At 29.4% G+C, this 14,769-nt stretch overlaps 2 protein-coding genes across 4 annotated transcripts in view; one reads left to right on the top strand and one right to left on the bottom strand.

Moving 5' to 3' along the window:
• Window positions 1-7,208, bottom strand: part of LOC116773883 (fibroblast growth factor receptor homolog 1-like) — a 40,173-nt gene extending 32,965 nt beyond the window's left edge. For all 3 annotated transcript variants that reach the window (XM_032666443.2, XM_032666441.2, XM_032666442.2), the window contains exon 1: window positions 7,046-7,208. The gene's annotated coding sequence lies outside the window, so the exon portion shown is untranslated. The remainder of the gene's footprint in view (window positions 1-7,045) is intronic.
• A 6,310-nt stretch (window positions 7,209-13,518) lies between these two features.
• Window positions 13,519-14,368, top strand: LOC133319452 (uncharacterized). Its single transcript, XM_061523924.1, has 2 exons — window positions 13,519-13,732; window positions 13,977-14,368. Exons 1-2 carry the CDS (start codon window positions 13,519-13,521, stop codon window positions 14,366-14,368), a joined length of 606 nt encoding a protein of 201 aa, XP_061379908.1.
• The last annotated feature ends 401 nt before the right edge of the window (window positions 14,369-14,769 follow it).

The raw sequence follows: 14,769 nt of genomic DNA, 5'->3' as shown, positions 1-14,769 counted from the left end.
ACATTTTTAAACAACAAAACACTTCTAAGAAAACGTCCTTATTCAGGATTCATCTCATGCTTTACTGGCTCCGCGCACCGCATCATAATACACAGATATTATCTCCCAAACAATAGAGGGTGTGATATTAACACTTCATTGTAAACAATTCATAAGATGACGACGATAGTTTAATTCATTATACGGGCTATGTTTGTTGAAAGAAAAATAAAATAGAACAAAAAGTTCAACGAGATTTAAAAAGAGGTTTCATTAAGTATATATTAAATTGAAAATACTGGTCGTATATTAAAAAAAAAACTAAATCCTTGTTACACTGGTATCAATAAAAAGATCTATTCGTATGTATGTCTAAGCATTCTCGTAGATCGTTACAAATTCTCACAGCATGTCGTGACAGAATTCTTTCGTGTTAGCAACGGGATAGTGTCCCGAATTTACAACTTCTATAGTAGTGAAAGTTGTGAATAGTAATTAAGAACTATTGTTGTTTAAACATTAGTAATAAAAACTAATTATACTCTACATTTCCAGGCTACATGACATGTTTTCATTAATGAACATCTTATATTTGAAGAAGATTTTAATTCAATAGAAAGACTGAATTTAAAAAAAATATATAAAAACGTAATAGTCACAGTACATAAAAGATAATTTTATCTTTCTTTACAATTTGAAACTGGCTGTTTGAAATTTCAAAATGGCTACTCCCAAAAATGTCTTCTTTATTTCCCTAGCACAAAGATTATAAAGCCGTAGATAATTAAATTTCAATTAAATAACGGTTCTTACGAAAAATCAAAACCTCTAAGGTCATTCTGTCCCAAAATATAATTGAAAAAATATATATGGACGAAAAATATATTTCATGTAAAATAATAATAATCATATTACCAAATAAAATTACATAATAATGGTAGTTGTGTCTGAAACATTTCAATATTCTCATGTCGTGTTCGTCATTACTGAAGATCTCCATACATCATGTTCATTTTAATATAAAAGCCTTATAAATATGTAAAATTATGAAACATACTCTCTTATACTATATGAGGAGTGTATCCTGTACACAATTTACATAAATTGTTACCAAGGACCAAAAAGTACCTTTCTTGTGTCAATGACTTAACATTGCCGGAAGCTTCGATATACCACTTGCTTCGAATAAAGATGATGGACACCATCTCTTTCACACATCAACATCACATCATATGGATGACAGGGATATGAAATGAAAAATAAATGCACCTCACGTACAAGGAAGTCAAAATGATTCTGATGGACTATGAGAAATAATAAACACTAGCCTGGTAGTAAATTGATGAATTTGAATATTATGAATAACTGAATCCAATAATATATATAATCGGCATCCGACCTATATGCGAGACGCATTGCAATAATGTATTATTTGATGATTTCAATACTATAACAATAATATATAAAGTAAGTCTTCTTGTTAAACATATAAAAAATAAACTTCGAAAGAAACGGTCACATTACATAACGGTGTAACGTAAATTTTTTGAAAACAGATGAGATTTAAAGTCTGTTAATACCAGGAGTCAGAGAGTTTCAGTGATACTTCATTAATAAATCCGAGCTACAATCATAGTTCAAAATTTTGTTGTGTATCAGAAATGTACATAAATAAAAATGCTTACAAAATACTGTTTAACACGTGCTTTTGAAATAACATAAATATTAAAAAACAATAGAAAATCGCAAACGACGCAGTTCCAATATCCTTTACAATGCTTTTTATGAATCCTTAAAACGTATAAAATGAAATAAAATATTCACCATCCATTACTGCTAACATAACTCCATCGCGAATACATCATCCTTAATGTACATCGATGTAATTTAAATAACATAAAAAACACAATAATTTATATACATTGCCGGTTGTTACTTCAAAATAAAATAGTAACATGATCATAATAATGAGATGTACGTTGAAATTTTTATAGATATAACCAATATTACATTGTCCAGCGGTTTCCATGGATTGTAAATATGAAAAAGGTATTGATAATTACGCATTTGCTTGTAAATGGGATGAGAACGACCGACGCCGACAATTGATATAACATTAGGGGTTTACGGTTGAATTGATGCATTGTAAGCAACTGTATTGTAAGATGGACAACTTCTATTAAAGTATTTATATGTATAAAGTTGAATAAAATTTACTATCATCTGTGTTTTACGAGGACCGTTTCTATGGTTGATCAAATCGTTTTACAATTTTGTCATTTAAAACTTATTTTTGTTTCAACTAAAAATATACACTTATATTCGCAAATAAATCACGCAATAACCTCCGTTAATTGGCTGTTTGTCTAAAAAACTCTGACACATAATTAATTTCAAGAATTCTATAACTCATATTCACTGGCTATAAAACTAATATTAATCATCAAGGAAAGGAGAAAAGTTCGCAAGAATAAAAAAAACTCATAGTCAAATCTCTTTGTAAGACAATACAGGCCTGTCGGCGGCATTAATTGAAATTTATTGCGTCTCATGCTTGTATCGGAACGTTAACGACACTTCATGTACCAGCTGACATTCAACATAGAACCGTATTATATGAGATATAAAATAAAAATTTGGATACAGCATACAAGAAGCCGTAAAGTCTATCGCCCACGCAAATTTCGATCTTAATTTCTTAAATCAAGGTCTATTATTCGACACTCCGTTTTGACAGAGACGTTCCGTTCCTTGGTAATATTTATCGTCGTTGGACAATCGAAGATAATGCACCACTCATGTGATTTGAGGCAATCACTGAACGTTTTTGTTTTATTGAATTAACGTGTGTTTGTTTTGATACATTACACACACACACACACACAGACACAAGTAATATAGAATAAAAAATAAATTAATAAGCAGTATTGTATAAAAAAATCTACTTAATTAATCCAGAAATCAGACATCAAGTAACTTGAGCCGGCATTTCAAAGACACCTTAAAAGCCTTAACACATTACCGAAGATGTCATTAGTAATAAATGTAACGCGGTCCGTCTGTCATTTCGTCCGTAATGGACATGAATCGGTTTAGAAATAAAAATTATAAGCTTTTAGAGTTAATCCCAAGGGACAAGTGCAACAAAAACGAAAATTAGTCACGTTGAAGAATTGTATAAGGATTTATTATTATTATTATTATTATTATTATTATTATTATTATTATAAAGTCTTTGAGAGGCAGAAAACTGTTACAAACTGACTACCTTAGATAAGTTATATGTAAAAAAATATTATTAGGTTATAAATCTACAATATCCTGTAAAGTCTTTCGATATCTCTCCAAAGATTTTAAGCTAAGTCTTCATTCAGAATATAGTAATTGTCGAAGAAAGCAAATTATATATTTTAACAAATATATTCATAGTCTCAACTGGATAAAATGTTCCTGCAAAAGGTTATTTTATTTTAATTTAATATGAAAGTTAACTACAAGTGCTATGGATGCGTCAATCAAATTAATGAGCAAGTTATCAGAAGGAAGCCGTGATGTATTGCCGGAACTGTCATGATATTTGACCTCTTATCGTACGCTAGATCTTGGGAATTGCGCTTTTGTTGAATTGTAGCAAAGGTTTAAGCGATTAATTAAATAGATTATTTCATTGCAAAAAGGTTTGTTATAAAAAATTTATATTAAAAGAAAGATAAGAGGAGATATGCGTAATATGTCACATCTACCCATTCTATGTATAAAAACTATATATCAATCTTAAGCATCCTCGATAGATTGTCATATGGGTTCATTATTCTGTAGTCAGCCATTTTTTATAGATTTTATTAAAAATAACGCTAATATTTTAAAAAAAATGTACCACAAAGGCCATTAATAGTTACTAAAAAATAACGTTTCTTTTATCAATTTGATTATGTATTGTTATGGATCATTGTCCTTCCTCATATTCCTATACTATTATGTCATCCGATTTCGTCCAGCTTTGAATACAAATGTCATGAGAATAAAATTTTATATACCAATAACAACGATTCGTTCTGAGCTCCTTTGTGGTACAAAAATGCACACTAAACTAAACTTTCCACTTACATAAATAAGGAATAAAATTGTCTACAGTAATATTTTTAACCGCTTTATATAGATAAAACTGTTGAAGTCACTAAAGCCAGACGTATGGATAAAATGATAGAATTGAATATGAATATGTCTTAAAATAACTATAATTTCTAATCTAATATGCAAGCCGAGTGTATGTTGAATAGACAAACCTACAACGTACATACAAATTAGATGTATTATGAAAATAAATTAAAATTAACGGAAATAAAACATAGACACATTGCATGTGACATCCAAATCGGCGTCACATTTGTAAAATTTAATTGATATCGTTTATACAAAACGCTTAAAATTCAATGGTATTTCCCAAGAAAACAAAGATCACATTTGACTATAAATCACTCGGTACATTCTTACAATCTCCGAGAATTTTGTTTTATATATTCATCTACATACGCTTATAAATAAATCATTAATTCCAAAGAAAGAATGTTTTCATCGAAATTTAAATCGGTAGCATCTTATTTGCATTACATCCAAAACAAATGATTCTAAGACGGACGCGAGTAATGTTTCTAGAGGAGTTAAAGATAAGACAGTTAGTTGCAAGTGTAAATTCAGTTAAGCTAAATTATTTCGTGAATAAAAACAAAATGTAAAGCAGAGGGCGGCTATGCATGGAACGTCCAGAAATAGAGACAGCGACAATGAAAGAAGATGAACTGATTGAAAATTCCCTTCAGAGATCATCCATAGACAATTTTCATAGACAATTAGTTATATATCTATATACATCTTTTTTTATAAAATTTGTTCGTGACATACCCTTCTACGATACATTCAATATCATTCAGAATAAGATTAATAAAACTCTTGTCTCACATTATTTTTGTCTAAATACGATTTTATTAAAATCTTTTTTGAGAAATTCTGAACATTAAACTTTATTTAAGAATATAAATTTTTTTCATGAACTTACAATATAGAAAAGTAGCTTCCTTTCTTAGTGTTATCTCAATAATTAGACAAATGCAATGAATTTGGTAATGTTTCTGAATCTGACATCTTTTTTTAGATGAAATTGTGCCATTGGAGATGGAGAAAGGTCGTCATTAACTTAAACAATATGCAAAAGAAATATAGAATTATCATCTTGATATTTTTTTACTAAATGTTGTTTTTTAATTTTAAGAGATTTATTTTTAAAACAATAATATGATGCAACCTCAATACTTTGAATCCACGATTACTGTTGTGGTTTGGCACGGAATTATATTACATGTTCATAACCATGCGTCAAGAATAAAGATATAATAAAATTTATAAATATCAAAATAAATACAGATTAAATTATATTTCAATATAGATAAATAAACCCTCCTCAAGTATTTGTACAGGACGTTTTATTGTAGGTTTATGAGAAAATAACAGGACGCGACATACTTTGAAAACAGCATACATGCCGTTTTTATTACAATAAATCTGAAGTTTTAAGAAAATTAATTCATAAGACACTGGTATGAAGCTGCGTGTTTACTAAAGATAAATATATTATGGATTCAATATCGATTAGGTGATTAACTGTCAAAAAAAAAAATATAAAAAGACTTAAAGAATTTTTTTATTAATTAATATTTGAATTATGACAAGAAGTGTGTTCCTTTTGTATTTGAAAGCAATTAATTTCATTCTCTTGTACAAACTTTTCAACATTGGAAACGGTTCAATTAAAATACCAGAAAAGATGAAATGTCATCAGCGTCGAATAAATCAACACAGCCGTAACAAGGCATTAGGATCAAAGAAACTCAAGGGAAAGAACTTGAATGTTGCTTTCAAAGAAATAAACAGATTTCTTAATTTCATCTGCACTTAAAAAAGTCCTTATAATCTTTTGGATTCAACTATATTTGAACAGCTCTTTTACATTATTTGTTAATTTTTTTTATTTGTTACAGAAAAAGAATATGAATAAAAAGACAACTAAGATAGATACATTCAGCCAACTTTTTATATTTGTGACTTAAATTAAAGTCAAAAATACTATTTTTAACATAATTGTATTTGTGATAAGTAAATAATTGTTATTATTTAAATATATTTATAGAAAATGTTCGTCAGTTATAGACATTAATTAAGACGACTGGCAATAGATAAAGTTATTTTTTTTTTCTGCTAAGGGTCTAACATGTGTTTGGCAAACGTTGGAACTACAAAAAGGACATGATGGACCTTTTAAAGAAATTGGTGGCTGCCATATCAGGTATATGGAGATAACATTTTTTTTTTGTTCCAAACATTATTCACAATAATTATATTAACTTCGTAATTTTAATTTCAAACATTTTTATTTTATTTTCCTTGAATAAATACATAAAATAATATAGGATTATGTTTCGGAATGTAATATTTTTTATTGTTATTTGATAATGAGGTCTGCTTTAAGCACATGTCTGTACTAAATGACAAAAACTCAGTAGGCCACGTGTTGTTGAACACGGGATACATTCTAAGGGTATTTCTCGACCAGAATATCCTCACACAGGAATAATTGTTTTCTTTAACGTTCTATTCATTGTTTGAGCTTCAAGAAATATAAATGCTCTCTTGTATCTGCTATAATACTTTATACAAAGTTGAAAAAACCTATTTCTGTTATTTTTTCTCATTAAAAAGTATTGAATGAAAGATTGCTTTGATAAATATTAATGGTTTCAATTTAACCTATATATAAGAGTTGGTTTTCAGATTTCTGAACGTACGTTATACAAAAATTATTAAATAGGCAATGAAAACAAATATATTCATTAAATAAATATGAAATTATTATTTATCCCAGCACATGTGTTTCGGATCCCTCATTTCAGCGAAGCATCAACAAAACTTACAAACGTTTCTAGGTAACACTGAATCATGTTAAATATGAAACTAATTATGTTTTCATACACCGCACGTTCTATATATAATATCCAAAAATAAAAACTCTTACCAGTAACAAAAATAACTCAACCACCGCCGAATTATTCAGACCACCAGTATAAACACTAGAGTCCTAATACAATCACAGCACAGGGGTCACAATATTTAACGATCTTAATATATTTCAGTGAATCACGCACGTCCTTACGGCACGACGGTTGAATTAAAACTGAAGATTACGAGTGAGCTTTCAGCGTAGATCGTAGCGATGCGCGCGCGCCCCTGTGGAACGTAGATTCATTGTCTCGCTCGCTCTCATCGAGCTTTACATTTGTTGTTCACCTCTCTCGCTCGCACATCATGTCCGCGTGAAAAATAAAGAAAATTTATGGAAATTACATAATTCCCGTGATTTATTCAGTGTTCTTGTTAATTTTTTTATTGTTTTCTTGTTCCGTTGAAATTTATACAAATGATTTTTTATGTAAAAACACAAAAATAGCTTTTACTATACCACGATTATACCTATGTTATAACTATCGTATGACAATATAGTTACTTTAAATGTGTCCTATTTACTATAACAATGGATAAGTAATGTAATAAAAATAAGTAATTTTTAATACAAACCCGGATTCATTTATTACAATTTATCATAAGTGATGCAACGTTGTTTTTCGGAACTATAATGCTGTTAGATAATAATTTCCCTTCATTCGTTTCTCAGAAAGTAATTTTAAATCTATTTCATGCATCTACGATTCACGCTTCCTTCTTCTACGGAACACTACTTTGTTACAATTCAACAAATGTTACGTCAGTTCTTATAATTCCTAAAATAATTATATATTGTTATTATAAAACTTTTTTGGCTTAACTGTATAATCTTTCTTTCTTTTTTTTCTTTGCTTGACGTATTATTTATGGAACAAGAAATGAAACTTATCTTTTAATTATCTACCCTTTAAGTACGTATAATATTTAGAAGATTATTAATTAATCAGTTCGAGGTTGCTATAACTTTGAACTATTATTGTATAAAAATTTTATTTTGAATTACAGTTAATGTGTCTTAAAAAAGAGTTTTGTGCCTTTATCGTCTATGCTGTAGAGGTTTTATATCAAATGTTATATCTTTTCTCTTAAACTAATCTTATATTTATAAAAATTCCCATTCAAATTAAATGTGCAAGTACAAAATACATCATATTTTTTTGTAAAGTTATTAAGTGCCTACCGTTTATCACTACATACGTGATTGTGTGTGTGAGTGCGTATCTATGTGTGTGTGTCTGTGTGTGATTACAGCCATGACAGTTTTATTTTAAATAACATTCGAACCCCGCATCAATCAATCAATCGGGATCCAATACCGAAGTCCAATACAAGTATCCCCTTCCGGCGCGTGCCGCTGCGGAAGTGTTTAAGGATTTAATGAAAAAAAAAGTTGTTTAATTGTCTTTTTTTTTTTATTTCACTAAAGTTTTTATGTAAACTTTTAGAAGGGCCCTCGTTAAGTGATGTGGGTACATATATTACTCGCGGCAACGTCTGTGTTAAATGTTATTTTGTATTTGCCTCGAAAATCGTTAGTTTTTTGTTCTCTTCAAGTGAAAGTTATAATTATCAAACAAACAGATAAACGTAGATTACATAAAAAATATATAAAGCATCTCATAGTGTTACATCCGCAATTCATTTTATATTTCTATAAAGAGAGCATTGCACGTAATCGATGATTGTTTAATCGATGTTGATTCATATAATCGATAGCTCGAATCGATTAAACGGAAAATAAATTACAAGTTACAGAATAAGATCTATTTATAACTAACTGATGTTCGGCTAACAAGTCAGTCAGTCAATGCAATAAATATGCATTATTTATTTCCGGATATCGAATGCAGCTTTAATATAAACGTACATATTATTTCCTATATAAATAAATGTCTCATATAATGTATTGATAATTATATGTTTATATACAAATATATATTTTCTTTAAATAAAAGGTTTAAATATTAGGTTATTATTATGTGAGAAGAACAAACTAGATGAAATATAATTTTTTTTAATTTCTAAGTTAATTTGAATATAATGTATCTTAGAAATACGAAAACGAGAATTGCAAATTGTATCTCACTTTAAAATATTATAAAATTAAGTTAGAATATAAAAATATCGTATATATCTAAGTAAGAAATAAGATAAGAGAAATGATATACAAATATATATCATATCTATGATGAAATAAAGCGCTTTTTCAAACGTTGATCTAAATTTATTACATCGCTCACAGCAAGGACATGATTATCTCAAACACTAAAGTTGAAGGAAACGTCTTAAAACAATTAGGAAAACTAAAAAAATGCACTACATTGCATTAAACAATTCTAGAATATAATACAGGGAAATACTATGTATTTGCTCGAACCAAGTAAACTTTAATATTGAATCTTAAATTGTAAAACGGTCGATCACGGCTAAATTGATATCCCTGATGCTAGTAGCCTTTTTGTAAATTGTAATTTAATACTATACAAGTAAATGCATTATTACTTATTTAACAGTGTAAAACTATTCACTGTTGTAATTGTATGGCGGCAGCTAGCATTGTGTATAAAATATAATATTATCGTTAAAAAAATCCACGAAGATCTTGGACAGACAGAATAAAAGATTTCAATTTGTTAATCGATAATATTTAAATACTCCAAAATATAAATTCATTCACAATATACATGCATAAATAATCAGAATTATATGTATATATAAGTATGTATATATAATCAGAAGTCGTACTTTCTTAGATTTGATCTTAAATCGGATGCTCTATTAAATTCGGCTGTTAAGAAGCTACAATGGTCCGGATGGCGGATGCAGCATCTATCGTAACATATATATATTAATCTTTCGGCATCTCAACACGTATAGGAAATAACTTGGAGGAAACTATTAATTGTTAAAAAGTGCCACCGGCGCGTGCGCATCCGCTGCGACTAGTATTGGAGTTTTTGAAATCCGAATATAGACACTTTTTTTTAAAGAGTCGAAATAGCTTAGGCCAATTCTTAACGATGTCCTGTTTGTTATCTGTTGTAGAATGGGATTTATATAAGAAATTATAAATTAATATTATACACAGCTATTAAAGTTTGCCTTCCTTTGTTTTCAATCATGACTGTGTATTCTATGAATCCAGTAAATGAGTGTTGGGTGGATATAGTAAGTATTGAACTTATTAATAAAAAAAAAACTACCTTATTAATTGTAAAGTATAGACATCAAGTATAAATTTAATCTTTTAAATAAAGATGCACCATTTTCTATTTTCTCTTATTACCTCTCGTCGTAGACACTAGTATAAGATGTGTTAGATTTTTCTTTCTTCGTGGTAATTTTTATTCACCACTCTTACAACCCTGGTAGCATTAATACTGGAAACAAGATCACAGGTTTATAACTTTATATAAATCGTTCTGAAATTAAAATGAATTATTACTTAGGTATAGTAATAAAATCACTTAAAGTGAAATTATTCAATGTCGGAATTTACCTTCACGTACGTGTGAGAAGTTTTAACTTTCTAAACGTTTATAAAGTGGCAACTCTTCCCTTAAGATATCCATGAGAGTATTTATGTTTGCTTATATTCATTATATCTACGACCGATTCAGCATTTGACTATCAGGAACACGATAATATTATTAAAACTTTCGAAATAAAACTAATTTTTATTGCAGTCACCATCATAGTGTCATATGTCAAATTAAAAAAGATATATTATCTATGCGCTGACATTAAAACATAGACTTTTTTAATTAAATGCCTTTTCTATTTTCCAATATGAATTACGTCGCATTATTTTTGTATCTATTTGCGATGACGCTTTCTTGTAAATATAATTTTTTTTCTTTAAATAAAGAGTCAGTACACAGTTTAATGCAAGTTCTCAATGTTGTTGTAATCTTGGAAAAAGGCGGCCAATGCATATGAGGACATTCTTTGCAAATATATTTCTAAAACTTTGTTTAAGGAATAGCCAAAAATAACGAAATACTCTTTCAAAATTTATGAAAGAGTGATAAAATTGTATTAGATATGACATATTTTATTGTTAAATTTAGAAAACATATAATACAACATTAATTAAAAACTCAAGAGGATTGCCTATTATTTATTTTATAACTGTTAATAGTTAATATCAGTCCACCTCCATACATATCTCCAAACGTGAAAAGTCCTCAATACGTTGTGACAGACATACAGACGCATGACGTAGGAAGTCATTAGTTACGCGTTATGCGGACGCTACCGACTAGTCCAGGTACAGTCGGCAACTGAATATAATTGAATTACTTCAATCACAATAGATCTTAATAGCATTGGAATATGAATGAAAATGACTTGACAAACGAGCGTGAACTACAAGTAATTTTATAAATTAAAATATTTCACACCATTTTCGCCCATTATAAAATACAAATAGGGAGAAAAATCATCTGTACGTAATACAGGTGATTTGTTCACAGAGACGTGTTCTCGTTAGAGGTAATAGAGTATAAAATTATTATAAAGTCGTTAGCTTATTAAATATCACACTTCCGTAATTGCGATCAAAATTGATTCTACTCTCCTGTGGGTCATATAACTCATTTTATTCATACATTACATGTATAGCAATAACTGGTACAATAAAACAAACAAATTAAATATGGCTTTTCAATTTCGATTAATAATACCACCCACGTGTAACGCAAGTCACTCAAACAAGAATTAATAGACAATGAATAAATGTTCGTTATAAGAAATTTCATTCGCCTTCACGAATGTGGGAGGTTTTGTTGTGGCTTTGTTGACTAGTATTAATTATGAAGTAATATATGTTAGTTTGTATTAATTGGATTGTATTAAAGTACAACTCCAAAACGATTTCCTTTTTATGTTATAGCTTCATTCGCACTGGAATCGTTGATAATTTTGCCAATATCAACGTTTTTATTTGTTGGACAAAACGATTTCTTATATGTTGTTATGACAGATCGTAATATATATGACATTTGTGTCACAATGACAATAATTTCTCACATAATAAAATATATAATGCCCTCATTAAAACCAACCTTGGTTGTAAATGCATTAAACGACACATTATAAGAAACACGGCATTGCATAACAGTGACTAATATGTTTGTATGCGACTAACGTTTTTAAAATAAGGAGCGTCCTCTAAGCGTTCCTCGTTAAACAACGGCACACTGTAATCCTTTGTAATAATTACTAACTGTAAATCATATTAAAAAAAATTTAGAGAATTTAATTGTAGGTTAAATAATATTTACTTAAAAGCAATATTTAAAATCAGATTATAGAATATGTAGGTTTGTTATAATTTCATTTGTTTTAAGATGGAAAATAAGGATTTTTTTCTGTAATTATTTATTATAAACGACGTATGGGTAAATGATAATAAACCTAAATTATTTAAATTATGTGGCCTTTACTAATGAAACCTGATTCAGAAAGCTGCTTTTGTCCTATCTTTGACTGTCTAGTTAGAAGTTTGTGTCTTGATAATATATTCATTTTTAATGAAATATATTTATAAATTGAAAGGCATGAAACATTGGAAAAACATACAAAAAGAACTGCTGGAGTGAAGAAAGGCTATCAAAGAATTAAATGACAATAAAGAATAGATACTAATAGTAAAAACTAAGAACACACAAGGAAAAGACCTGAAATAATTAAGGTGACTCCAGATTATTACAGAGAACTATATAAAATCAAGAATCCAAGAATAGCTGCAGAAGGACGCTATCCATTAAACTCTGAGTTAGTACTAAAAATATTGAAAGAAGAAACTGTTTAAGCTATTAATTCACAAAAAAAGGACAAAACACCTGGGTCTGGTCAAATAATCAACGAATTGCTCAAAACTACCTTACCTTGCTATATTAATACTATATTAACAGATTTATATAATGAAATTATAGAAACCGAAATCATCCCAAGATCATCACAAGATTGGAAAAATCAACAATCATTTTGTTAAACTTGAAAGGAGGTAAAGGCGAAATCGAAACCTATCGCCCAATCAGTTTAATGTCCAACATTTATAAAGTCTTTTAAAAAAATATTTTGTTCGGAAATACCACAGTACTGGACGCTAACCAGACAAAAGAACAAGCAGGTTTCCGAAGTAAATTTTCAACCATAAACCACATTCACGTTTTGAGACAAATTATACAGAAATATAATGAGTATAATAAAGTTTACTGTTTGAGATTTATAGACTATAACAAAGCCTTTAAATCCCTGGAACATGAATATATCTGGGAAGCTTTGCGAACTCAAATTATACAAGACAAAGAATAATATATAAGAGAAGACATAAGAATTTTAAACATATATTTATATTTTATATTCACCAGAGGCACAACACAAGTCAGATTGTCAAAACCAGGAAAGGAATTCCCTATAGACCGAAGTGTTCGTCAAAGTGACCCTGTTTCATCTTAATTATTTTTAACAACCCTAGTGATGATAATTAGACAACTAAAATGGAACGAACGTGGACTCAATGTAAACGACGAAAATCTGAGTCATCTCCGTTTTGTAGGCGATCTAATAGTGTTCTCCGAATCTCCTAAAACATTACAACATATGCTACAACAGGTATCAGACCGGAGTGAAGTAGCGGGGCTAGCAATGAACCTCGCGAAAACAAAAGTTATGAATAACTCACCGAAGCCACGTAAGATCACAGTAAACATGCAAGAAATAGGATACGTAGGAGAATACGTATACTAAGAACAGTTAATATCACCTACAAAACCCACGCATAAGGAAATCGATAGGAGAATAGCCAATACATGGAAGAGACACTGGTAACTAAGTTATAATGGCTAGGCATATGCCAATTAAAGAAAAAAGAAAAGTATACAATATGTGCATTCTGCCATGTTTGATATATTGCTGTCAAACTTGGGCGTTAACAGGAAATTTTGCACATAAAACAAACGTCTGCCAGAATAGTATAGAGAGGAGTGCGATTGGAATCAAGAGAAAAGGTAAAGTTAGACTAACAGATAAAAAAGAAAACACAATTTACTCAGGCCTATTCATTATATCGAACACAGAAATGGCGATGGACAGGACACATGGTAAGGGAGAACAAGGGAAGTGGACGAAAATTGTAACAGAGTTGTACCCAAGAGATGTTAAAAGAAACAAAGGACGACGAACTAAAAGATGGGAGGATGACATTAAAAAAGAGGCTGGTCCAGAATGGATCCGAGTAGCAAAAGACACAAAGATATGGAAATCTTTAGAGGAGCCCTTTGTCGAAAAACAAGCTGTTTTTAAGCCGAACGCCGATACGCGCATTTAATTAGAAGTAATATAAAATTTGATTAATAAATAAGGGATAATATTATAAAACGTATTTAGTTAGTGGAAGCAGTGTTTGTAAGTTAAAACAGCAATAAAGGCTTATTTTTTTTTTTATAAATAATATACCATTAGTCATAATTGACAGTCATATGAGATAAGATGAGTTTAGAGGCGTTTTTTTTAGTGGCGTCCTCACTTCAAAGTAAACACTTAAAATGGTGATGTGATCCTTAATGTATGTAAATGTGTATTTTTTTATTTGCAGAATCTCTTTCACTTACTGTTCTTTCTTCTAACTTACTTATCTTTAGAGTTTCCAAATCTTGATGTAGCCAACATCGTCAACATTATTTTATAACTTTTGTATGAACGCTGATTTCAAAATTAAACACATACATT

The sequence above is a fragment of the Danaus plexippus genome, chromosome 20, assembly GCF_018135715.1.
Source record: "Danaus plexippus chromosome 20, MEX_DaPlex, whole genome shotgun sequence".
NCBI classification, from domain to species: Eukaryota; Metazoa; Arthropoda; class Insecta; order Lepidoptera; family Nymphalidae; genus Danaus; species Danaus plexippus.
The sequence above is the reverse complement of the archived record's forward strand: the minus strand, read 5'-3'. Positions and strand labels throughout refer to the sequence as shown.